The sequence below is a fragment of the Rhinoraja longicauda genome, chromosome 2 (genome assembly GCF_053455715.1).
Source record: "Rhinoraja longicauda isolate Sanriku21f chromosome 2, sRhiLon1.1, whole genome shotgun sequence".
Lineage (NCBI taxonomy): Eukaryota > Metazoa > Chordata > Chondrichthyes > Rajiformes > Arhynchobatidae > Rhinoraja > Rhinoraja longicauda.
In genome coordinates, this window is record NC_135954.1 from 33,246,608 (window position 1) to 33,273,704 (window position 27,097).

The 27,097-nt window shown below is 40.5% G+C and overlaps 1 protein-coding gene across 3 annotated transcripts in view; it reads left to right on the forward strand.

Annotated features, from left to right (window-relative positions):
- The window catches only part of rsu1 (Ras suppressor protein 1), a 167,241-nt gene extending 157,798 nt beyond the window's left edge, over positions 1-9,443 (forward strand). For all 3 annotated transcript variants that reach the window (XM_078416664.1, XM_078416679.1, XM_078416671.1), the window contains exon 9: positions 5,938-9,443. In XM_078416664.1, coding sequence (XP_078272790.1) covers positions 5,938-6,040 — 103 coding nt within the window. In that variant the 3' untranslated portion in view covers positions 6,041-9,443. The remainder of the gene's footprint in view (positions 1-5,937) is intronic.
- Positions 9,444-27,097: the final 17,654 nt, after the last annotated feature.

A 27,097-nucleotide genomic window follows, 5' to 3' on the forward strand; every position in this document is an offset into this window, starting at 1 on the left:
TCTATCCATGTCAATACCCTAACCCCAATACCATGTGCTCTAATTTTGCCCACTAATCTCCTGTGTGAGACCTTCTGAAAGTCCAGATACACTACATGACAGAGGTTCAAGGTATTTTGCGTCAATCTCTGAAATATGATCCAGTGCAAGTTTCTTTTTAAACCTATTTAAACTGCTAATTTGTGTTTTCCTTTAATATGTTCTTATCCACCAGCAGGATATAGGAACTGAAGTGTTAGTAAGCTTGTCATATGTAAATGCTCTAATTGTATGGGCTGTGAGCTTTGGTATCGGCGATGCTATGGGCTTTCAGATATTGTTTTGCTGTTAAGACTCATGAAATCTTCAGATGGGCTAATTGAGTGCACTTTAATGTGAATTGTGTTCAACATAAGCAGCTAAATGATAGCAATGATTAAAGTAACTGATCATAAAGTTCATATACTCTAGTTTGGTATAACTATCTCTTATTAAAGTCATGTGACAACGATAATTAAATGCACTACATCTAGAATTGCAAAGTTAATGTAATTTTAATGCATTGGGATGAGTTACAGGTAATTAAAAAGATCTCTAGTTAGCCTTTAACATTAGCTTTTAATATATAGCCTTTAATATTTGGTTTCTTCAGTTTTATCTTCCTGAAAAGATTTCCTACACATGAGTGTCAATTGTTTGTGTTGGCAATTTTTCAGTTAATAATGGGCTTTCTGACAAAGGCCCAACACACTCAGACAAATATGCAATGCAATTGAACGACCTGAAAATATTCTAAAGTATCACATGAGTATTTATTTTTCTAAAGTATTATTATATTTCAGTAATCAATGACCTCTCTGAAGAGTCACAGAATCTTACCATCCAGGAGGAGTCCATTCTACCCGCCATACCTGTGCCAGTTCTTTCTGACAGTTATCCTATCAAATGTGCTTCCTCATCCTCCTCCTTAGCCTTACAAATATTATTTTCATTAAATTACTCTAAGATTAACATCATCCACTCTGGCAATATGTATGAAGTCATCATAACTTGCTAATTTTATTTTTAATCTCCATACTCACTATTTTTAAAGCAATTATTTAAAAGATGTTTCTTCCAGTGACTTTTTGAATTCCCCATTAAATTTCCCTTAAACCTTCATGTCCTGAAGAGAATGCATGATTCATTTGTCCACAAGACTATAGTCCAAACATTTTGCTAATAAATCGCCTATCCAAAGCCCAGCCTTATTTTCTAACGTGTGATATCCATAATTGAAAAGTATATTTCATGACAACTAATCAGAGATTAATTATTGAGCAAAACATGTTCTGGAGGAACTCAGCGGTTCAGGCAGCATTTGTGAAGGGAATGAACAGGTGAAGTTTTGGATGGGACCCTTCTTCAGACAGATTCATTATTGACATTTTAGCATACATGCTTATGCTTATGTGTACTTTACCTCGAAATCTAAAGACCCCATATGGCTTTGATCAGCTTGATCAAATATCCCAGCACCTGCAAAGATTTCTGGCTACCTTTGTTTTAACACATTTTCTATCACGGTTTTAAGTGTCAGAAGTGACTGCAATCTGCTGCAGAACCTGGATTTCTTCCAATTTTGGGTCATAATGTATCTCATGTATCAGCAATTAAATGTACCATGTACATTCGCTTTTTAAATTTTTTGTAAAACTCATTTTTTTTTAAATTTCACAGCCAAAATTAATTTTTAACAAATCTGTATGCCATAAAATTGAATAATTAAGGAGACAAGATTTTTCATTAACCTGAAATCATTATGCACCATTGAATGAAATTAAGGAACTTTGGACAAAAAGGTTGCACTTACTATTTTCAAGAACCACTCAATTCCAAATCAGTACCGACCTTTTGAATCATATTCAGAATAATACATTGATCCTCTCCCTCGTCTTAGAACCCTACAGCACAAAGTCAACTATTCGGTGCTTGCCTGTACCATCTCTTTGAAAAAGCCATATAATTAATCTCACAATCTAGCTCTTTTCTCTGAAGCTCATTGAAATTGTTTCATTCAGGATTCAGGATATCTTTATTTGTCATCCAAAAAACAAGTTTTTTTGACGAAATTTAGTCACCCACAGTCCAACAATAAAAGCAGTAAAATAAGCAAATTACACTACCCCAACCAACACAAAAAAAAACCAAAAAAAAAGAAACATCCATCACAGTGAGTCTCCTCCAGTCCCCCCCTCACTGTGATGGAAGGCCAGAATGTCTTTTCAGTTCCCCTGCCGTCTTCTCCCGCGGTCAGGCTGTTGGAGTTGCCACGTTCCAGGCCGCGATGGATGGTGAAAGGTCTGCAGCGGGCCAGTACAAAGAAACAAGTGTAGGATCATTTTATTTTATTCCCAAGGAATAAGATGAAGACACATGCCAAATCTAAGTAAAGTATGCACTCCAATATTTAACAATCGTTGGACATATTTAGGCTTGCAGTTAGAAAAAGAACAGTACAGGAACAGGCCCATGCTGAACATGATGTAAAAAACAACTCTTATCCTCCTGCACATAATCCATATCCCTCCAATCCCATCCAAAAGTCTCGTAAAACATATCTGCCTCCACCAACACCCGTGACAGAACGTTACAAACACCCACCATTCTGTCTGTAAAAAAAAAATTACCCCATATATCTCCTTTAAATTTTTCCACTTAAAGCTATACCCTCTTGATTTAGATTTTTCCATCCCGGGAAAAAAACTTCTGACTCTCTACCCCATCTATACCTCTCATACTTTTATCCATTTCTATCAGATCCTCCCTCAACCTTCACCACTCCAGAGAAAGCAATCCAAGTCTGTCCAACTTCTCCTTGTAGCTATAACCCACTAATCCAGGCAACATTCTGTTGAGAAGGACACAATGTGCTGGAGTAACTCAGTGGGTCAGGCAGCATCTCCAAAGAACATAGATAGGTGATGTTTTAGGTCGGGACCCTTTTTCAGACAGATTATAGGGGGAGGGAAGAAACGTGGAAGAGAGGAGAGGCAGGACAAAGCCTGGCTGGTAATAGATGGACACAGGTGAGGGAAGTTTTGATAGATGGATGATTGGAACAAGAGATAAAAGCGGGTGTGAGATAGGATTGGGGAGTTGCGAATTGTGAAGCCAGAGAAAGGAGGAGGGAGGGGGAATCCAGGTGGAGCTCGGGGGGAGGGGGGGAGAGGGTTGTGATGTAGAAAAGGGGAGGGGGGGAGGTGGGGAGGTAGGAGGGCTGTTTGAGGTTACCTACAATTGAAGAATTCAATGTTCATACCATTGTGTTGCAAGCTACCCACCCAACAGCTTTCTCTGCACCTTTCCAAAGACTCCATATCCATCCTGTTAATGACAGAGCTGCTAGAATTCACTGGCATGTACATCATTTTGTGTGGTAACTTGGAGTTTGGATGTGGTAGATCTAATGGTAGACAGAATCTGTAAATTCCATTTAAAAAACTCATTCTTAGTTAATCTAAATGGGATGTATTACTTTAATTTTTAATTTACCTCCAATTGAGTAAACTTTAGTATGTAAAAAGTTGCTGTGAGAATCATTTTTATTTCAAAATTCCAGATTTACTTGTTTCTAAAACAGCTTATTCAGAAAATCTATAAATTGGCCTCTTTTCCCATCCCACCGCCAACATCATGGAAATGAACTGTTGCACACTATATGTGCCTGAGAAGAATTAATTTGCAGACTAACTGAGAACCTTGATCTTTTTCAGATTTCTAATCTTTTAGAGCATAGCACATCCAAAAAAATTGGGAGGCATGATTCTTGTTCAAGAATTTGTGGGAAGTGGTAACTTATTTTAATTTAAAATAAATTGATGTCCATTGATGTAACATTAATTAAGATTGATCTTGTATAAAGATTCAAACTAGCTATTTCTGGTTGCTTTTTTCAACCCTAAGCACCCATATCTCATTGTTATGTGCCCCTTTCTGATTGACTATTTGCTTGAGTTTGACAAGACTTTAAAATTATCGATAGTTTCTACTTTTATAAATCTGATTATGTGAATGGTGCCATTGGTACTGGCTACCTTTCCAGTACATTGCCCTCCATCTGTTTTCATAAATCAGTCAAGATGGTTTCTGTGCGTTGACATTTTGATCGAGCAGAGAAGAGAGCTACATACATTTTTATGCTCATCTAAAATCCAATACACTGATGACTTCAGTGATGATTGGGAGGAAGATGCCTGACACTCCTGATTTTGGTTTTCTCTCTGTAACCATGGCACGTTGAGAACATTTGTAGTCCCTCCATCATTTGCTATCAGATAAATCGGCATAGATTGAGAGCCAAATTTTGGGCATTTTCAGATCTGTTGGGCTCAGCTGCTCACTGGATAAATTTGGTAAGCATGCAGAATTTCCCATTTTCCTCAGGTTATTCTGATAACGTTTGTCATTGTTCGGTTGGTTGCTCCCGTCAGTGCCGGTAGCTTCCGGCTAATTCCTGTGTGTGCTGTCTTTTTGATGATGTGATCTTTCACCACAATGATCCTTTCAATCGGGTGTGGATGCAGCAAGTTTCATGGAGGGAACGATGGGGGAGGGTTGAGGTGTAAAGAGAAGGAAGGAAAGCAAGATTCATTATATCATACATTTGCCATCAGTGCATTTTTCAATTTTCGTTTTGTTATCACCAGACGTATTAACATTCAGCACCAATTTTAAAGAAAATTCATAAGACATTTGAATTATATTTCCAGTTTTCTTTGCAGTTTGCAGTGTTGTGACAAATTGCTATCCCGTGGGATAGTTAATTACTGTTTTGATGAATATAATATTCTCTAGAAGTGCATGTAATTTATTTTAAAGTTTTTTAAAAAAGAGATATGAGGGTAACAGTGTAACAGTAAGCATCTTGTATTGATCCTTCCTGCATTTATTAAGTGCGCTGTATTCTTGCAGTCCCCTGAGACAGTGCCTGCTGAACTGTACAATATAGTGACAGCTTAGACCTCTGATACACAGCCAAACTCTTCAGTTAATGTCCTTGCTATCATCTCTGCCTATTTTTATTAAGATAGGACATTGTTGTTAGTAGCCTGATAAAATTTAATGAGCATTTTTCCAATTGATTATGTTTTAACATTTTTTCCCAACGCCATCTTCCAATCTTTTACCCCACTGACATAAGTAAGCAGCACTTGTTTTTATTCTGAATAAAATTAGCATTACTCTAAATGCAAATCTCCCACTGCATTGTAGATCTGCAAAAATACTTTATGTACACTGCAAATCGATCTGAAGGTGTATCAATAATACAAAGCATAATGCAAAGTTGAATAGCCAAGTATTTAAATTGGTTTTGAAGTAATGCGACTATTAAATAGATGAAGCATTATTTTTTTGTTTATTTATAAAATTTATAAAATTTTAATTTGAAAAACATATCAAATGACCGACCCATGGTCTCGTGAAAATTTCCAAGTTTATAAATGAAAAGGAATTGCATGATCATGGTGTTTTTACTTTTTGATATTCTGGTTATAAATCTTTTTTGATGAATATTTAGTGGTTAATGGTACACACTTATTTTTTTATTGTAATTAAATCATATAAAGAATCTGGCCAACTTTGTTAAATCTTTAAATAATCATTTGAAGGCTGCGGTATTCCAACCTCCTAAATCACAGGATACTTTGTCAACATTTAATCGCCAGTATTTAATAATGTGGCATTGATGGCTGTGTAGCTGTCTCAAAGTTATCAATCATGTTGAAATAGCCTGGGAGGCCCTGACACTATTTCTCTCTGTCACTTTATTGACCCCATGGGCTTTCCGGTTAAGGCGTGAGGATCAGAGTGGTGTAAATGGCCATCCTATCTCTCTAGTTCAGTTTATTTATGTCATTGACCTTTTTAAATGTTGCAAATTTCACAGCTACTTCTTGATTTTGTTTTTCCTTGCAGCCTTTATGGTAGACACATGCAAGCAAATCCCGAGCCTCCAAAAAAGAACAATGACAAGACTAAGAAGATAAGCCGGAAGCCTCTGGCTACCAAAAACAAATGAATCAATTGACTTGCGTCTTCCTGATGAACTCCGCTTGCATGTGCCTCAATCTATATTTATTACCTCAACTATCTTACATCTTGTGTTCAGAGCTGTGTATAATCTTTCACGTTTACTGTAGTTTTTGTAGCTTAATCTCCTAAGCTGATAATACATGCTACCGAGTGTTAATGGTCTTTACATTAATTTCACAAAACTTTCCGCATGGGTAAACACTTTAGATAAAACATACAAATTACGCCTTATTCGCAAATGTTACACTGAATAAGTTATTTATGCTAAAAAAAATGGAAACCATTTGTATTTGGTGTTACATGCGCTTTCAAAATTACACTTTAATGTATGCAGCTTACTAATTTTTATTGCTATTCTGATTTTTGAATAAAATATATATTTATAAAGAATTAATTTTTTGACAGTTTGCAGAAATGTTCTTTTTCCAGATGGACGAGGCTTTCCATGCCATCCAAGGGGATATAGAAATTATAATAATTATGGAAATTTCAGGAATCCTCCATTAGATGGCAAGCATATTAATTTGGTGTGAATTTTAAATCATCAGTTACATCAAGTCTCCTGTTTAATTGTTGTGCCTTCCATTATTCCGTTGCACTATTTGAATCATCCGTTAGTGTATTCCATAATTCACTGTAAACAGTTAGTAAATTGATTTGATTCTAATTAATCTTTTTCCCTCACATTATGGAGAGAAATGATTTCCTGTTTTTACTCCTTATTGGTCAAAAATCCTCAGTGTTGCCATTAATTGACTGCTAAACGATCAATGTAACATTTATTCATTGTTACAGTATAAATAGAGATAATCCGTTGTAGATGACTGTCTCAGCGACCAATATCTCAGGTGCATTCCAAAAAAATGCAGAATAATTATTTTGTCATCTTACTGTCGGTAAATTTTCCATGGTCCAAAATCTTAATGTAAATCAATAGCAAAGATGATGAGAAATTAAATGAAATGGCATTTAAACCATTTGAATTATTAAGGGGAAATTTTGACACCAGAAAACATGAGGGAATGAGAAGAAAACCTAACAAGATCATGCTTTGGGTCCAGCCAATTGACATGTTTTTGAAAACCATACAGTCAAATCCGTTCTAAATCTATTACCCCACCTTAAATCTTTGTCCTCCAGTTTTATCTGCCTATGACATGGGAAAAGATGAGGGAAATGCCAAATTCAACTTTCCTCGGCAAAATTCCAATCCTTTGCCTGAAAATACCATCCTTATAAAAATCAATATAGAGAAGAATTATGTTACTACATTTTGAGGTTCCTGCAGTTGAACTGAATATCTTTTCCATACAATGATGCACCCAGTACAGCTGCTATTTTACAGCACCGCAGATCCGGGTTCAATCCTAATTTTGGATGCTTCTGTGTCGAGTTTGCATGATTTACCTCTGTAACCAAGTGGGTTTACTCTGAGTGCACCAGTTTCTTATCATATGTATGTGCGGGTTGGTATGTTAATTGGCCACTGAAAAATTGTCCTTGGTGTGTATGTGAGTGATCCAGTCTGAGAGGGAATTGATGGGAATGTGAGAATTAAAAACAAGTATCTGTGCAGGATTAGTGTGAGTGAGCACTTGATGGATGGCTAGAATTCACACAGCTCTACATCATGGACACAAGCCATTTGGCCCACTGCATCTACACCAATCAATGGGGAAATCAGTATTACTGCCATTTTCCAGTACTTGGTTCACACCCTTCTGTGTTTGGGCAATTCAAGTGCTTGTCCTGACACTCTTTAAATGTGGTCAGTGATATCTAGCTTGCTTTGTTGCCACTCTCTGGGTGTAAAAGGTCCTGCATGGGTCCCCTCTAAATCTGTTACCCCTTGATACCTTAAATCTTTGTCCTGTCATTTTATCCACCTGTGGCATAGGAGAAAGTTTCCTGCCATCTACCCCTGTCTATCTCAATATTTTATATACCTCAATTATATTTGGTTTAGTTTAGTTTATTGTCACATTTACCAAGGTATAGTGAAAAGCTTTTTTGTTGCTGAAAGACTGTACATGATTACAATCAAGCCGTCTTCAGTGTGCAGATACAGGATAAAGAGAATAATGTTTAGTGCAAGATAAAGTCTAATTAAGTCCGATTAAAGATAATCCAAGGGTCTCCAACTCTGCTCCAGGGAAAACAGACCCAGTTTCTCCCCAGTTTCTCCTCACAATAGAAATGTTCCTTCCCAGGGAATGTCCTGATGAATCTCCTCTGCACCCTCTCCAGCACTGTAATATCTTCGCTAAAGTGCAGTGACCGGAATTGCATGTATTACTCCAACTCTATACCATCTGATGTGTCCTGATCCATTCACATTGATGCTAAGTCAAGAAAGGACACCAAAGCCTCTACACATCCTCATGTCTCTAATGACTCTAACCAAATTTTATAAATCCATCATAGAAAGCATACTGTTGAATGCATCTTGGTTTGGCAATGGTGACACAGTGGTAGAGCTGCTGCCTCTTAGTGCTAGATACACAGGCTCGATCCTGATCTTGGGTGTTGTCTGTGTGGAGTTTGCATGTTCTCACTGTGACCGTGTGGGTTTCCTCCCATATCCCAGGTTTGTCATTAATTGGCCTCTACAAATTTGCCCCTAGTGTGTGTAGGGAGTGGATAAGAAAGTAAGATAACAATGACTGAATGATCAATGGTTGACATGGACTTAGTGGGCTGAAGGACCACTTTCCATACTGTATCTCTAAACTAAAACTAATCTCTACCCAATATCACAAGAGAAATTGCAGAAAGTTGTGGATGCAGTGTAGTCTTATCATGCAAACCAACCTCCACTCCTATTGACCCAATCTGCACTTCATATTGCCTCAGGAAAGCAGCCAAAATAATCAAGGATTGTTTATAGCCTGGTCATTACCTCTTTTCGTCTCTCTTGTTGGGCTGAAGATAAAATGGTTGAAAGCATGTACCACCAGATTCAAAGACAGCTTCTTCCTCACTGTTAGAATTTTGAATGAATCACAAATTAAGGATGCATTTCCGATCCCCCAATCTACTTTGCAATTTTTTAAAAATCTGACTCTGAACTGTCTCTAGCTATAAAACTATATTCTGCACTCTGTTTCCTATCTCTTGTACTACCCGTTGTAATGTTGTATGGCTTGACTATGATCATGTATTAACAATTGATTTGAATACTATGTAGAACAAAGTTTCTCTCTGTATACTGGTGCACGTGACAATAATAAACGAAAACTACCAAATGTAACATGAGAAATGTTTTATATAGTTGGAGCATAACCTTCCTGCCCTTGCATTCAGTTACCTGATAAAGAATGCCAGCGTCCCATATGTCTTAACCACATTATCTACCTGTACTGCAACAAAGTTTGGACATGTACACCAAGGTCCCTCTGTTCCTCAATGTTCCCTAGGATCCCACCACTCATGATGTATGTTCGAGCCTTCTTAGTACTCCCAAAATGCACACCTCACATTTATCTAGATTAAACTTCATCTGCCCAGTTCACCAACACATCAAAGTCATCCTGTTGCCTCGAGTCTGCCCTCCGTACTGTCGACAACTCCCTGCATTCCCTTTCTCTCTGCCACTCCCCCACCCTCATCGTCCTGTCAGTTAGTAACCCCTGCATTCCCTCACTCTCCATCTCCCCTTTCCTAGTTGTCTTGCCAGTTCCACTGTTCGCATCCATATCCCTTTGTTATCACCATTGTTGGCTCCACCTTTCCTTGGTCATCAGTGCTGGCTCTGATCTGTTCTTAACTTTTGCATACCTCTTAGTTTTTTTTCTCCCCCTTGACTCTCCGTCTGAAGAAGGGTTTTTGACCCGAAACTTTACCTATTCCTTTTCTCCAGAGATGCTGCCTGGCCTGCTGAGTTAATCCAGCATTTTGTGTCTATCTTTGGTGTAAACCAGCATCTGCAGTTCCTTCCTACACATATCCTTCAATCTTAACGTCATCTGTGAAGGATGTGATCATGCCTCCCACATCCATTTCCAAATCATTCCCTTACATTACCAGGACAAGAGACCCACTACCAATCTCTGTTACATACCACTAGTTACAGGCATCCAATCGCAAAATCAACCCTCTGCCTTCATCCTTTGTCTCCTCTTGCCAAGTCAGATCAATTTTGGATCCAATTTACCAAAATGCCTTGGATCCACAACCTTTTGGACCAGTCTTCCATGCAGGACCTTGTCAAAGGTGTTACTGCTATCCGATGTAAGTCATGTCTACTGCACTACCCTTATCAATACTTCTGTTATTTCTTTAAAAAATTCAATCAGATCGATCAGACTTGCTGTTTGCAAAGCCATGTTGGCACTCTCTGATCAGTCTTTGTCTTTCCAAGTGATCATTAATCCTATCAGTGAGGATTTTTTCCAATAACTTCCCCACTACTGAGGTCAATAATTACCTGTTTTTTCACTATTACCTTTCTCGAAAAGGGGACAGCATTTACCGTTCTCTGGTCATCTGGTACCTCACATGGCCACTAAAGATTTCTCTTTCCTTGTTTCCCTCTGCAGCCTGGGATAAACCTCATCCAGCCCTGGGAATTTATTGACCTATAAGCATCAAGCATGTCCTCTATATTTATGGAGGCTTGCACTAGCATTTCACCGAGCTGAATCCACCAGCATCAAAGTTTATTTCCTTTTTGAAAAGTAACCATTTAGGACCTTATCCTTTGTGAAAAGTAACCATTTGGGACGTCACCGACCTCAATCTGGTTCCATGCACAGATTGACCCTGTTGCACATTATGAGACCTGCTATTTCCCTGGTTATTTTATCTTCGGATTTGCCTTTAGATTTGGACTCTGGCCAAAAGGCCTTATTCCATGTTATTTGTGACGTCTTATCCAAGATGGACAATTCTCCATGTCCTACTCAAAGAAAAGACAATTAGACAATAGACAATAGACAATAGGTGCAGGAGTAGGCCATTCAGCCCTTCGAGCCGGCACCGCCATTCAATGCGATCATGGCTGATCACTCTCAATCAGTACCCCGTTCCTGCCTTCTCCCCATACCCCCTCACTCCGCTATCCTTAAGAGCTCTATCCAACTCTCTCTTGAAAGCATCCGATGAACTGGCCTCCACTGCCTTCTGAGGCAGAGAATTCCACACCTTCACCACTCTGACTGAAAAAGTTCTTCCTCATCTCTGTTCTAAATGGCCTACCCCTTATTCTTAAACTGTGGCCCCTTGTTCTGGACTCCCCCAACATTGGGAACATGTTTCCTGCCTCTAATGTGTCCAATCCTCTAATTATCTTATATGTTTCAATAAGATCCCCCCTCATCCTTCTAAATTCCAGTGTATACAAGCCCAATCGCTCCAGCCTTTCAACATACGACAGTCCCGCCATTTCGGGAATTAACCTAGTGAACCTAAAATTGCTAAAAGAAAGGTGCAAGAAAAGCTGCCTGCAGTGGAAGTAGATAAATCACTAAGTTTATCTGGAGAGCATGGTGGAGTGGAGGAGCTTGAGTGAAGTGGATATTAGGAAAAGCTGGGATTCTTGTTAAAGCAGAGGATGAGTGCTCATTTAGCAAATGTTTTTTTTTCCTTATATTGTTTAAGGAGTACTATGTTTACATATTCTGTTGTGCTGCTGCAAGTCAGAATTTCATTGTCTGGGGTACATTACAATAAAACAATTTTTGACTTGTATTCAAAATTAGTAAGCAAGTATCTTAACAGTAAATAAACAAAGATATCCCCATTAACAATAGAGTCAAGAACTTGTTGATACCGATTTAATTAGTACAAGACCCAGGGTGGCACTATTCCAAAAATAGTGAAAGGCTTGGATAGAGTGGATGAGGAGAGGATGCCTAGCCTCAGAATTAAAGGACGTTATTTTCGGAAGGAGATGAGGAGGAATTTCTTTAGTCAGAGGTGGTGCATCTGTGAAATTCTTTGCCACAAAAGGCTGTGGAGGGAAAGTCAGTGGATATTTTTAAGACAGAGATAGATAGATACTTAATTAATACAGTGTCAGAAGTTATGAGGAGAAAGCAGGAGAATGGGGTTCGGAGGGAGAGATACATCAGCCATGATTGAATGCCAGAGTAGACTTGATGGGCCGAATGGCCTAATTCTGCTCCTATCACATGATCTTATGATTAGGAAACATATTCGTACAAGAGGTCATGATGTGGCATCTGTGGCCTGAAGAGTTGATGCGATCAGATTCAATTGTGACTTTCAAAGGGGAATTTCATTGATTTTTGGGGAAGAAGAATCGCAGAGCTGCAGGGGAAAAAACTGTTGAAAAGATTGACATGATTGTTGTTGCAAAGAGCTGGAGTGTGCTTGAGGGTCACACAGGCTATTTCCATGCTAAAATACTTCTGCTCTTCCAGAATGTGTTTTCAAATCGACTTTATGATTTCCACTACCACAATTTAAAAATCACCAACAGTTCAGAGGATTTTCCTAAATGATAAATTTGTTGACAATTACAAACTCCTGATAGCCAGTGATGGTGCAGTGTCAATATGTTTAATTTAGCAGTAATGTAGAAAAGTGACTGGATGATTAACTATGTTCATACAGGAGTTGGGTCAGTGGGGGAATAAGAGCATGGGATGAGCTAATTCGCTAAATAAATATCTAATTTTCCTTGAATCTGTCCTATGAAAATGAAGGGACCAAAGCTGTGCATGCATTCTCGATAAATAATTTGCTCATTTTAAGCAGTGTCCCAGGAAAAATGTATTGTGACGTTGAACTCTCATTCTTCATCATAGTTTGTCCATGTCAGCCTCATGCCATTGGAGCTGATAACCAGAAATATCAAATGAGATATCTGAACAATGACAAAAGGTTAAGGATTAGTCAAGTTATGCATCACAGCAGGGATCTCTTCAGGAGATTTGGAGACACAATACACTGCAGATGTTAGAATCCTGAGAAAATCACACAAAGCGCTGGAAGAACTCAGCGGGTGAGGCAGCATCTATGGAAGGAATGGCCAGGTGACGTTTGGGTCCAGATTCTTCTGGAGATTTGTTTTTTTTCAGTTCTTTAAATATTTGAAAGGTTCCTATATTCCCATACTTTTAATCGCAGACTGATAATGCAGTGTTAAATTTGATGGGTGCTGACATCCTACCTCAGGAAAGTACAAGAAACAACTCAATAGTTTAAGATGCAAAATAAAAATAGGAAATGCTGGAAATACTCATCAGGTCACGAGCATCTGTGGAGAATGTAGGTACTTGTAAGGCACCGGGGTATTTTACACTGAAAATTTGCAGTGGACTCCATTTCTGATCTTCTGGGATACTCTATAACACTTAAACAAAAAAAGGTTTGATGCAAAACCCAATTTAATCTCTCGGTATTGACAATTGTAAGTCTCGTTTATTGTTGTGCCATGTCACCAAAACTTTGTAAGCTTTTAAAATGTTTTATTACTGTTGATGTACATGATTAAATTTTATCTCCCATACCAAGATTTCTCCACTACAACCATATGAAGTTGCACCTTAATTCCAAGGGTGTGCCTTTATGTTTTGTTTTTCTGACTAAAATTTCGAATTATAGATTGAAAGAAAATTTGGTGTGTTCATAATAACATAAAATAACTAAAATGGTTTTTTTAATATACCTTGTAAAAATATGTTCAATATGTCAACACCCGCCCTACACAACTGATTTTTATAAAGTAGGACTCTTCTTTTCCTTCCTTTTCTTCTCTCCCTTGGGATTAAGGACCATGATAAGGATCTGCTGATGTTGGTTTACAAAAAAAGATACAAAGTGCTGGAGTAACTCAGCAGGTAAGGCAGCATTTCTGGAGAACTTGGGCAGGTGACATTTTGGGTTGAGACACTTCCTCAGAGTCCTGGATTAAAATAATTTGGCTTTTCAATTTCTCATAACAATTCCAGTCTGCACTAATATCCTGTATTTAATAATGGTACAATACATTAATGGGTCTGATTATGAATCTTTCTTCATTCTACTTTAATGGCTAGTTAGGATTCAAGCTCGATTCATTAAGAAAGCCTTTGCACTGTGCCTCTGAACTAAACTAGTCCCCTTTACCGCAGCATGTCAAATTTATTTTATCTTCAGCAGCAAATAAACCCGTACATTCCAACTTTATATGTCCTGTGGGATGTGGCCTTTGTTGGCATTCAAAACCCTTGAGCTGGTGAGCCTCCTCCCTAGAATTACCCTAAGGTGAGCCTCCTCCTTAGAATTATTGCGTGGTAACTATGCAGATGGAGGCCATTTGCCTTTTTAAGGCATGCTAACTTACTGCAAGTGCAATGCAGCTACTTTCATTCTCTTCACCCTTTCAGAAATCTGATTTCTTTGTCATGTACTGATCCAGTTTCCTTTTAAAATCAACCTTCACTACCTTGTCAGACACTGCATTCTAGACAAAAAAATATACACAAAGCGCTAGAGTAACAGCGGTTCAGGCAGCACCTCTGGATAACATAGTTAGATTTAGCTCTTAGGGCTAAAGGAATCAAGGGACATGGGGAAAAAGCAGGAATGGAATACTGATTTTAAATGATCAGCCATGATCATATTGAATGATGGTGCTGGCTTGAAGGGCCAAATGGCCTGCTCCTGGACCTATTTTTCTATGTTTCTATGAACAGTCCATGACTAGTGTACCTCTTCAGACTGGTTGTAGTAGGTGGGAGAATATTGACTACTCACTGTGTAATGAAGTTTTTCTGGACATCGCCTTTGGTTCTTTTGTTGAACACTTTAAATTTCATGTCCTCTTGTTCTTGACCCACAGATTGGAACAATGTACATTCCCATTGCCTCTCGAACCAAAAAGTCATCCATTTATTTCCCTCCACAGACGCTGCCTAAAGCCACGGATTTCCTCAGCAGTCCTCTATACTTTGCAACAGATTGCGAGCCTCTGCAGTCTCTTGCACCTCCAGCTGAAGATTCGTGTTTGACTGGAACCCAGCTACCTACAGTTTCTTCTGCAAGTCATGCCCCATCCCAAGCTATAAATACATTACTGGCCCTTCATTTGTCAAAATCGTAGAAATCCTAACCACCGTGGGAGTACCATCACCAGAATATCTGCAGCAGTTCAAGAAAGCAGTTCTTCTCAAGATAAATTAGGAATGGACAACAAATGCTGGCCTTGTTGCAAAGCTCATATCCTGCAAAATCAATACATTTTAATAACATATCTCTGGTTTCTCTTTTCATTTTAGCTACTTCCTCTTATACCTTTTTTTTCAATTTCTCTTTTTCTGTATTTAGCTTGGATGTCATCTGTTTTACCCACCTGCCGTTTGATAAACAATGGTTTCCTTTTTCCCAAACTAGTCTGAAGGTCTCGACCCGAAACGTCACCCATTCCTTCTCTCCAAAGATGCTGCCTATCCTGCAGAGTTACTGCAGCTTTTTGTGTCTATCTCCTGATAAACAACCACACTTTCTGCTTCATCTTATTCTTTTTTTTGCAATCCAAGACCTCTAGCTTTTGTTACCCTACGTTTTGACTTGTATCTGCACACTGTACCTGAAAGAACTCTGTGCACTTGAAAGGCTGCCTATTGTTCAAAGGGACAATTCGCTCCCAGTCTTTGATTCAAATTTACTCCAGCCAGGCCTATTCTCTAGCCACTAAAATCGGCTCTTTTCTATTTAGGAATTTAAGTATTTTTATGTTTGATTTATCCTTGTCATTATCATAGTCTGTTTAAGTACAACACCATGATCAGACAAATGGAGAGTATTTCATCACGTTCCAGGTGGTCTTTTATGTGCTGAAAGACTTTTATGGAATCACTCCCTGTGGAGTACTCAGCATCTGAAGTGCCCTTTTAGACACAATATTTATGTTCTTGCCAATTAGGTTTCTTGCAATGGTGATCACCAGGAAATGAATGTGAGGAAAGTTGGGATTGATAATACTGTTGGTTGTCCATGGTCGGTGTGACTCCATCTTGTTGAAAATGTGGTCCAAATATCATTTTCCAGCTTCATCATCCAAGGAGTTGCAAGTGGGTCTGAACCTTCTGTAGCGTTGAGGGAGTCCAGAACCAGGGGCCACAGTTTAAGAATAAGGGGTAGGCCATTTAGAACGGAGATGAGGAAAAACTTTTTCAGTCAGAGAGTTGTGAATCTGTGGAATTCTCTGCCTCAGAAGGCAGTGGAGGCCAATTCTCTGAATGCATTCAAGAGAGAGCTAGATAGAGCTCTTAAGGATAGCGGAGTCAGGGGGTATGGGGAGAAGGCAGGAACGGGGAACTGATTGAGAATGATCAGCCATGATCATATTGAATGGTGGTGCTGGCTTGAAGGCCGAATGGCCTACTCCTGCACCTATTGTCTATTGTAATTTTCAGTGATTATCCACACACCTTGATGAATGCAAAATCAATGATGAAGCAGTTGAGAGTGACTGGGACCAGTTCATTGCCCTGATCCACATCTGCAACACAGTATTTAGCTGAGACAATTGGTCTCCAGTAGCATCAACCATTTTCCTTTGGGCCAGTACATCCCCATACCAATTCTTATTAACTTATTTTGCTGGAGACCTGGAGCAACATTTAGTCAAATGCTAACTGATGTGGCTTTTACCTCACCTCTGCCTTTCAGTTCCTCTGTCCACATTTGATGGAAGACCGTGACAACATCTGGAGCATCTCACAGAACTTAAAAAGGCCATGAATAAGAAAGTTAATGACGAGTCGGATTTATTTTAATAACTTTGTCATTATCTTCCTTCACTTGACGGAAGATTGATGAGCTACATTAGATTTGTCCCGTTTTTTTAACAGGACTTACTCGAACAGTGGTTCACATTGTTGAGTATTGTTGATACCCATGCCATAATCATATTGGAAGAGTTTGACTAGAATTTCAGTTAGTTCTGGCACAAAAAAACAACCATCAGGCAAAAAGGTACAGATGTGTGAAAACGCACATCACCAGGTTCAGGGATAGTTTCTCCCCAGCTGTTATCAGGCAACTGAAGTATCCTACCACAACCAGAGAGCAGTGCTGAACTACTATCTATCTCTTTGATGTCCCTCAGAAGACCCTTGCTTATCTTGCACTAAACATTATTAACTTATCATGCATCTATACACTGTGCAATGGATTGATTGTAACCATGTCTTTCTGCTGACTGGTTAGTATGCAACAAAAACTTTTCACTGTACCTCGGTACACGTGACAATAAACTAAACTGAACTGAAAAACAAAAATTGAACTGTCAGCCTTTTTTTTAATGGAGTGAGAAAACATGTAAAGTTTAAACTGGTTTGAAAGTCTGGGTCAAGTTCCAGTGTGGAAAAGCAAGTGCTCATTAAGAGAAACGAAGAACTCAGAGGAAAATATGAAAAGAAGAAATAGAGCAGCAAGGATCTGCAGAGGCTGGTTTACAAAAAAACCCACAAAGAGCTGGAGTAACAATAGGTGCAGGAGGAGGCCATTCGGCCCTTCGAGCCAGCACCGCCATTCAATGTGATCATGGCTGATCATTCTCAATCAGTACCCCGTTCCTGCTTTCTCCCCATACCCCCTGACTCCGCTATCCTTAAGAGCTCTATCTAGCTCTCTCTTGAATGTATTCAGAGAATTGGCCTCCACTGCCCTCTGAGGCAGAGAATTCCACAGATTCACAACTCTCTGACTAAAAAAGTAACTTAGCGAGTCAGGCAACATCTCTGGAGAACATGGATAGGTGACATTTTGGTTTGGGGTCCTTCTTCCGACTGATTGTGAGGGGGGAGGGTGGTGAAGAAAGATAGGTGTTGCCTGACCCGCTGAGTTACTCCTGCACTTTGTGTCCTATTTTAAGAAGAAACAGAAGCAGAATTGTATCCTTTTTGCCTGGTGCACCCTTCGATAAGATTACGGCTGATCTTTCATTTCGGGATCACTTTCCCGCTATGATCCCATGTCTCTTGATTATCCTAATCTTTACCAATCTGTCAATCTCTGACCATACCCACCAAACCTCTGCCAAACATGCAGCAATGTTGTACTGAGCAGGCTACTGATATTTGAATGTTAAAAGTGTTTCACTCATCTGCTGCTCACACATTGACCGTGACCAGCAAAAGAAAGCCGGCACGTCCTCAGTGTTTATACAGCAGTTTTGAACCATCAGTGCCAGCTGATGCTTTCAGCTTGTGGTTCTGACATACCAAGTTGACACTGAGTATTCAACAACCCACAGGGGTGAACAGGCATCTAGCTACTTTGAAATGGCTACAGTCTCACCACTTTACTGCTTTCTCACCTCCTGGTCTCTGTTGGACTGACCTGACTACCGTGGTCAGAAAATAAAGCAGCAAAATAAAGATTGTCATAGCAACTGTAATGCCAGCAAGGATGGAATTTCACAACGTCTCCTAGGTCTCAATTCCAAAATTAAATCTCTTTACTCCTCTGACTTGCACACGCTGAATATTCGTCAACCTTGGATGCCTTAGGTTCTGTATATTTTAATTTGGTTAACATTAAATATAGTTAGTTAAATCCAGTTTCTATTTAATCAGCATTAGTCTTTCAAAGTTGACGGGTAAAATAAGGCTGTCTTTCATAAATGCCTGAGAAATATAACTCTTCTCAACTATTCCTAGGACTAGTTTATTCTAGCTAGCCTGTGTGGTTCTGTCCATGCCCGTGTGACCCTGGACAGGGATAAGGCATTTTGAGTGACAGTGTATCTATGACCTTACATGATCAGTGCATTGCATAAGGACCAGATCCCCCGTGTTCAGTACTTTGAATAATATAATATAATGATATGATACATTTTCATTTTCGCAGATTTTTGTGAAAAGAAAAATCTGTAGCTGAAAATGATAACGATGAAATAAAGTATACAGTGCATTCAGAAAGTATTCAGTCCCCTTCACTTTTCCCACATTTTGTAACGTTACAGCCTTATTTTAAAATCGCTTAAATTCTTTTTTTTTAATCATCAATCTACACAGAATGAAGAAGTGAAAACAGGCATTTAGAAATTTTTGCAAAGTAATTAAAAAGAAATAACTGAAATATCATATTTACATACATATTCAGACCTTTTGCTTTGACACTCAAAATTGGGCTTATGTTTATCCTGTTTCCATTGATTATCCTTGAGATGTATCTACAACGATTGGAGTCCACCAGTGGTAAATTAAATTGATTGGACATGATTTGGAAAGGCACACACCTGTCTATATAAGTTCCCACAGTTGACAGTGCATGTCAGAGCAAAAACCAAGCCATGAAGACGAAGGAATTGTCCGTAGACTTCCGAGACAGGATTGTGTCGAGACACAGATCTGGGGAAGGGTCTAAAACAATTTCTACAGCATTGCAGGTCCCGAAGAGCACAGTGGCCTCCGTCATTCCTAAATGGAAGAACCATAGAGCTGGCCGCCCGGCCAAACTGAGCAATCGGGGGAGAAGGGCCTTGGTCGGGGAGGTGACCAAGAACCCGATGATCACTCTGACAGAGCTCCAGAGTTCCTCTGTGAAGATGGAAGAACCTTCCAGAAGGACAACTATATCTGCAGCACTCCACCAATCAGGCCTTTATGGTAGTGGCCAGATGGAAGCCACTCCTCAGTAAAAGGTACATGACAGCCCGCTTGGAGTTTGCCAAAAGGCACCTAAACAAGATTCTCTGGTCTGATGAAACCAAGATTGAACTCTTTGGCCTGAATGTCAAGCGTCATGTCTGGAGGAAACCAGGCACCGCTCATCACCTGACCAATACCATACCTATGGTGAAGCATGGTGGTGGCAGCATCTTGCTGCGGGGATGTTTTTCAGCGGCAGGAACTGGGAGACTAGTCAGGATCGAGCGAAAGATGAATGGAGCAATGTACAAAGTGATCCTTGATGAAAACCTGCTCCAGTGCATTCTGGACCTCAGACTGGGGCGGAGGTTCACCTTCCAAAAGGACAATGACCCTAAGCACACAGCCAAGACAACACAGGAGTGGCTTTGTGACAAGTCTGTGAATGTCCTTGAGTGGCCCAGCCAGAGCCTGGACTTGAACCCGATCGAACATCTCTGGAGGGTCCTGAAAATAGCTGTGCATCGACGCTCCCCATCCAACCTGACAGAGCTTGAGAGGATCTGCAGAGAAGAATGGGAGAAATTACCCAAATACAGGTGTGTCAAGCTTGTAGCGTCATACCCAAGAAGACTTAAGGCTGTAATCGCTACCAAAGGTGCCTCAACAAAGTACTGAGTTGCCAAAGGTGCCTCAACAAAGGGTCTGAATACTTATGTAAATGTGATATTTCAGTTATTTCTTTTTACTTACTTTGCGAAAAAATTCTAAACAAGTGTTTTCGCTTTTTTATTGTGGGGTATTGTGTGTAGATTGATGATTAAAAAAAAGGATTTAATCCATTTTAAAATAAGGCTGTAACATAACAAAATGTGGAAAAAGTGAAGGGTTCTGAATAATTTTTGAATGCACTGTACATAAATAAATTAAATAGAACATAGAACAGTACAGCTCAAGTACAGGCTCTTGGTTTCTCAATGACTGTGCCGAACATAATGCAAAGACCATCATTTATCTACATACACATATGCCATAGCCCTCCATCCCCTGCATATCCATATGCCTAACCAAAAGTATTTTAAATGCCACTTACGTACCTGCTTCAACCACCTCTCCCTGCAGCACATTCCAGCACCTCACCATTATCTATATAAAAAAACTTTTGAGTTTGAATTTAGTTTATTGTCATGTGTACTGAGATACAATTGAAAGCTTTTGTTGCGTGTTGACAAAAACTTGCCCCGCACATCTCCTTCAAAATTTGCCCCCTCACCTTAAAGTATGCTCCCTAGTATTAGATTTTTTTCCATCCTGGGAAAAAGATTCTGGCTATCTACCCTACCAAGCCTCTCCTGGGGCAACCCTCCCCCCAACTGACGATCCTGTGGGCGCGGCAACCCTCTCCAACTGACGAAGCCCGTTGCCGGGCAGGGAGTGTCTCCCGGGGCCATAGGCGGGTGAGGGTGGGCAGAGAAGGGGAGAGGGTGCCACACACCTCGGCCCCATGCCGCCAGCTCTGCAGCCAGGGAGAGCCGTGGACCCAAAGCCTCTCCTGCATCAGTGTAGCACCCTCCCCTCCCACACTCCCCTCCCCTCAACTCCATTCACCGCCCCACTCTCCTCCACCCCTCCCCATCCCATCCCCCCACCCACACTCCACCCCCCTCCCTTCTTCAGCAAATCTTTTTCACCCAGAGAGTTGTGAATCTGTGGAATTCTCTGCTACAGAAGGCAGTGGAGGCCAATCCACTGGATATATTCAAGATAGAGTTGGATGTGGCTCTTAGGGCTAACGGAATCAAGGGAAATTGGGAGAAAGCAGGAACGGGATACTGATTCTGGATGATCAGGCATGATCATATTGAATGGCGTTGTTGGTTTGAAGGGACGATTGGCCCTCTCCTGCACTATTTTCTATGTTTCTATGTTTCTTCAGATGCGCCGTAGAATGCATTTTATCTGGATACATCGCACCATGGTTTAGGAGCAGCTCCATCCAAGACCACAAGAAATTGTAGAGAATTGTGAAAGCAGCTCAGATCATCACACAAACTAACCTCCCTTCCCTTGACTCCATTTACATTTCACGCTGTTTCGGCAAGGCCTACCAGCATAATCAAGGATGAATCTAACCACGGTCACTCCCTCTTCTCCCCTCTCCCATCAGGCAACGCACACCTCCAGAATCTGGGACAGGTTCTTCCCAGCTCTTATCAGGCAACTGAAGCATTCTGTCAACAACTAGAGAGCAGTCCTCAGCTACTACCTACCTCATTGGAGACCCTCGAACTATCTCCAATTAGACCTTACTGGACTTTATCATGCACTAAACGCTGTTCCCTTATCATGTATCACTGTGGATGGTTCGATTGTAATCATGTTTTGTTTCTCTGCTGACTGATTAGCACACAACAAAAGCTTTTCATTGTATCCCAGTACGCGTGACAATAAACTAAACTAAACCAAACCCATGGAGTACTGTCTGCAGTTCTCGTTGCACAGCCTGAGGAAGGAATGCCATTAAGCTGGAAAAGGTGCAGAAGAGATTCACCAGGATGTTATTGGGAATTATGGACTTGAGCCTAAAAGGCTGGGACTTTTTATTTGGATTGCAGAAAACTGAGGGGTTATCTTCTAGAAGCATACAAAATCATGAAGGGGATTCAATAAAGTGAATGCTCACAATCTTTTTCCCAGGAGAGAGGATCCTAAAACTAAAGGGCATATGCTTGAGGTGATACGGGAAAGATTTTAGAGAGACTTTACGCAGAAGGTATTCCATATTGGCCATAGGAAGTTGCAGAAGTGGGCACAATTATGACTTTCAAAAGATATTTGGACAGATTTTTTAGATTTAGATTTAGAGATACAGCGCGGAAACAGGCCCTTCGGCCCACCGGGTCCGCGCCGCCCAGCGATCCCCGCACATTAACACTATCCTACACACACTAGGGACAATTTTTTAAAACATTTGCCCAGCCAATTAACCTACATACCTGTATGTCTTTGGATATATAGATAGGATGAGTTGGGGGCATATAGGCCAAATGCAGGCCAAAGGGATTAGCCCAGAATACCAACTAGGTCAGGATGGACAATTGCCAGCTTCCATGCTGCATCACTCTATGACTCTATGTTTGCTGAAACAGTTTTATCATTCATATCAATATTCCATTTATAGATCAGCAATTCTGCACTTCTTTGGATATGATTGGCCATTTTCAGCTTGAGATATTTAATGATTTGCTTGCATAACATACATCTTATGTTTTGAATCCATTGACACTAAATCTTTGTTTTTGCATCTCTTGCTGCTGAGCAAAGTGATCGGATGCAATTTTAAGTAATGTGTTAGTTATAACCTATTATAATCCTGAAATCACCTCAACCATATTTGCTTTGCCTGAGTGTGTGTCTGTTGCCTGGTATCTAGTTATGTGATAGTATACAAAAGGACACAAATTACTAGAGTAAGAAAATAACTGCAGATGCTGGTACAAATCGAAGGTATTTATTCACAAAATGCTGGAGTAACTCAGCAGGTCAGGCAGCATCTCAGGAGAGAAGGAATGGGTGATGTTTCGGGTTGAGACTGTTGGCGTTTGCATCTCAAGGGCAGGATAGTCGGTATTATGCTTTTATTCTTCGTAGGAATAAACACACATGCTCTCATACGTCGGTGTTGCTTTAACCGGAATAGAAGACTTTTATTTTGTTTTATATGCATTTTATATCTGGTACACCGGTAGTGACGTCAGTATAAGAGCACATCTAAACAGTTTCGGTTTAACATCCAACAGAGACCCTTCTCAGTCTGAAGAAGGGTCTCGACCCGAAACGTCACCCATTCCATCTCTCCTGGGATGCTGCCTGACCTGCTGAGTTACTCCAGCATTTTGTGAATTACTAGAGTAACTCAGTGGGAAAGGCAGCCCCTGGGGAACATGGATGTCGACATTTCAGGTTGAGACCCTTCTTCAGAAGAACCATCACTTTTCCATGTCCTCCAGAGCTGCTGTCTGACCCGCTCAGTTATTCCAGCACTTTGTGTCTTTTTGTGTATTAACCAGCATCTGCAGTTCTTTTCAGTTTCAGTTTCAGTTTAGTTTATTGTCACATGTACCAAGGTACTGTGAAAAGTTTTTGTTGTTTCTATATATGACAATACTTATGTGCAGTGTCACAAGAGGAATTCCATTGTGATGTGGAACATGGAACAGTGCAGTACAGCAACAAGCATGTGGGCTCGCAATGTCTGTGCCAAACATGAAGCCCAGGTGAACTAACTTCATCTCCCTGCACATGCATCCTCCCCTCCATTCCCTGCATATCCGTGTGCCTCTCTAGAAGCCTCTAATATGCCTCCATGCCTCCACCCCTGGCAGAGCATTCCATCAACCCACCACCCTCAGTGTAAAGAAACATTGCCCCGCACATCTCCTTTAAACATTGTCCCTTTCACTTAAAGCTATGCCCTCTAGTCTTTGACATTGCCTCCCTGGGAAAAGGTTTCTGACTATCTACCCTATATATGCCTCTCATCATTTTTATATTCTTCTAACAGGTCTCCCGTCAATCTCTGGCATTCCAGAGGAAACAATCCGAGTTTGAACTAGATATAATGCAATACAACTTCCATGTGTGTGTTTCTTCAGATGAGAAAGGAAGAGCATTGTAGACCCCAGAGAATGAGCATCAACCATTCTTTACACATTTTGTTTGGGGGTTGACTCGTAGATGCAACAGATTAGCAAAGCTCTCACAGAATCCAAGGTAAGTATCTTTTGTGCTTGCTTGCAATCTGCTCAATTGTGGGTTTAAACTTTGATGAAGCAAGACCTGAAATGAACTGTTAAGCTGCTTTATTTTACAGACAGTGAGTCAACAGACAGAATGCCAGCCAAGGGCAATGCAACTTTATAATTCAATCTCACTTGTCTCCTCTAAAAAAAAACGTATTCCCTGTCAATTTCATGGATTTATTTGATCTTCGTATGACTCCCTCTCTAAACAAAGACCCTACCATTCTCATTTTAGTTTCTAATTCCAAACACAAGGAAAAGACATATTCATAAAGTCTTGTTTGCGATCTCTGAACAGTCAAAGGAGCTTTGTAATACTCTAAGAGCATCTGCAGTTCCTTGTGTCAAGACCTTGGTTATCCTGGTTAATAGACAATAGACAATAGAAAATAGGTGCAGGAGAAGGCCATTCGGCCCTTCGAGCCAGCACCGCCATTCAATGTGATCATGGCTGATCATTCTCAATCAGTACCCCGTTCCTGCCTTCTCCCCATACCCCCTGACTCCGCTATCCTTAAGAGCTCTATCTAGCTCTCTCTTGAATGTATTCAGAGAATTGGCCTCCACTGCCCTCTGAGGCAGAGAATTCCACAGATTCACAACTCTCTGACTAAAAAAGTTTTTCCTCATCTCTGTTCTAAATGGCCTACCCCTTATTCTTAAACTGTGCCCCCTGGTTCTGGACTCCCCCAACATTGGGAACATGTTTCCTGCCTCTAACGTGTCCAACCCCCTAATAATTTTATACGTTTCGATAAGATCCCCTCTCATCCTTCTAAATTCCAGTGTATACAAACCTAGTCGCTCCAGTCTTTCAACATATGACAGTCCCGCCATTCCGGGAATTAACCTAGAAAACCTACGCTGCACGCCCTCAATAGCAAGAATATCCCTCCTCATATTTGGAGACCAAAACTGCACACAGTACTCCAGGTGCGGTCTCACTAGGGCCCTGTACAACTGCAGAAGGACCTCTTTGCTCCTATACTCAACTCCTCTTGTTATGAAGGCCAACATTCCATTGGCTTTCTTCACTGCCTGCTGTACCTGCATGCTTCCTTTCAGTGACTGACGCACTGACACCCAGATCACGTTGTACGCCCCCTTTTCCTAGCTTGACACCATTCAGATAATAATCTGCCTTCATATTCTTACCACCAAAGTGGATAACCTCACACTTATCTACATTAAACTGCATCTGCCATGCATCCGCCCACTCACACAACCTGTCCAAGTCACCCTGCAACCTCATAGCATCTTCCTCACAGCTCACACTGCCACCTAGCTTTGTATCATCGGCAAATTTGCTAATGGTACTTTTAATCCCTTCATCCAAGTCATTGATGTATATTGGAAATAGCTGGGGTTCCAGCACCGAGCCTTGCGGTACCCCACTAGTCACTGCCTGCCATTCTGAAAGGGACCCATTTATCCCCACTCTTTGCTTTCTGTCTGTCAACCAACTTTCTATCCATGTCAGTACCCTACCTCCAATACCATGTGCTCTAATTTTGCCCACCAATCTCCTATGTGGGACCTTGTCGAAGGCTTTCTGAAAGTCGAGGTACACCACATCCACCGGCTCTCCCCTGTCAATTTTCCTAGTTACATCCTCAAAAAATTCCAGTAGATTAGTCAAACACGATTTCCCCTTCGTAAATCCATGCTGACTCTGAACGATCCTGTTACTGCGATCCAAATGCTCAGCAATTTCGCCACAGAGCAAGTGAATATCCAATGGCACTTTCCTGCTCAAGTGGGCTACAGGGTGAACTCGGATAGAAATATTATCCACAGTATACAGTTCAAATCATAAAATGGTTCATCATATCACCTTAAAATAGATTTCAAGTTGTAAAATTCTTAATGCTGGCTGGTGTAGTTTTAGTACCATACCCAATTGTCTCTACTTTTTACATCTTTGAAAGCTCACAAAATACAGGAAAATTGCAGAACTGAAGAAGGTAATTCAGCCTGGGTAACAGCAATCCACTGGTCCCATTTACTTCATATTTACTTCAAAAAATGGCACAAAATGCTGGAGTAACTCGCCGGGTGAGGCATCTTCTCTGGAGAACGTGGATAAGTGACATCACAGGTTGGGACCCTTCTTCAGACTGGTAATCTTATTACCTCACTTTTTTCCCCTGTAACCTATTCTCTCATGCATCACCATTAACAACCTCCCCATCCCAACCCCAATACTCTTGCCACTTGCATGCCCCTCTGGCTAGTTAGTGGACAATTAATCCACAAAACTGCACACCTTTGGTTTGTGGGAGAAAACTAGAGCACCCAGAGGAAACCTATGCGATCATCGGGAGAACGTGCAATCTCCACACACCCCCATGTCCCCTCCTTATGAGCCCACAATTACTTTCTCTTAGATTGAATTTGCATCTGCCACTACTTCTACCAATGCATTCCCGTCTCGAAACATATGCTCTGTAGAACAACTTTCCTCTTGTCACTTTTAAATCTTTTGTCACTTTCCTCCATTCAAGTTTGTGACCCCCTCCGCCAATGATAATAGGTTTTTTTTTGTCGATTTTGTCAATACCTTCTTCCATGGTTTTAAATGCTTCTACCAGTTCTCCGTACCATCTATCCACATTCTCTTCACAACTGCTAGATAAGGTCATCCAATTTCACACCACCAGAGACATTCCCATTGCCCCACCCATCCCTCCCTCA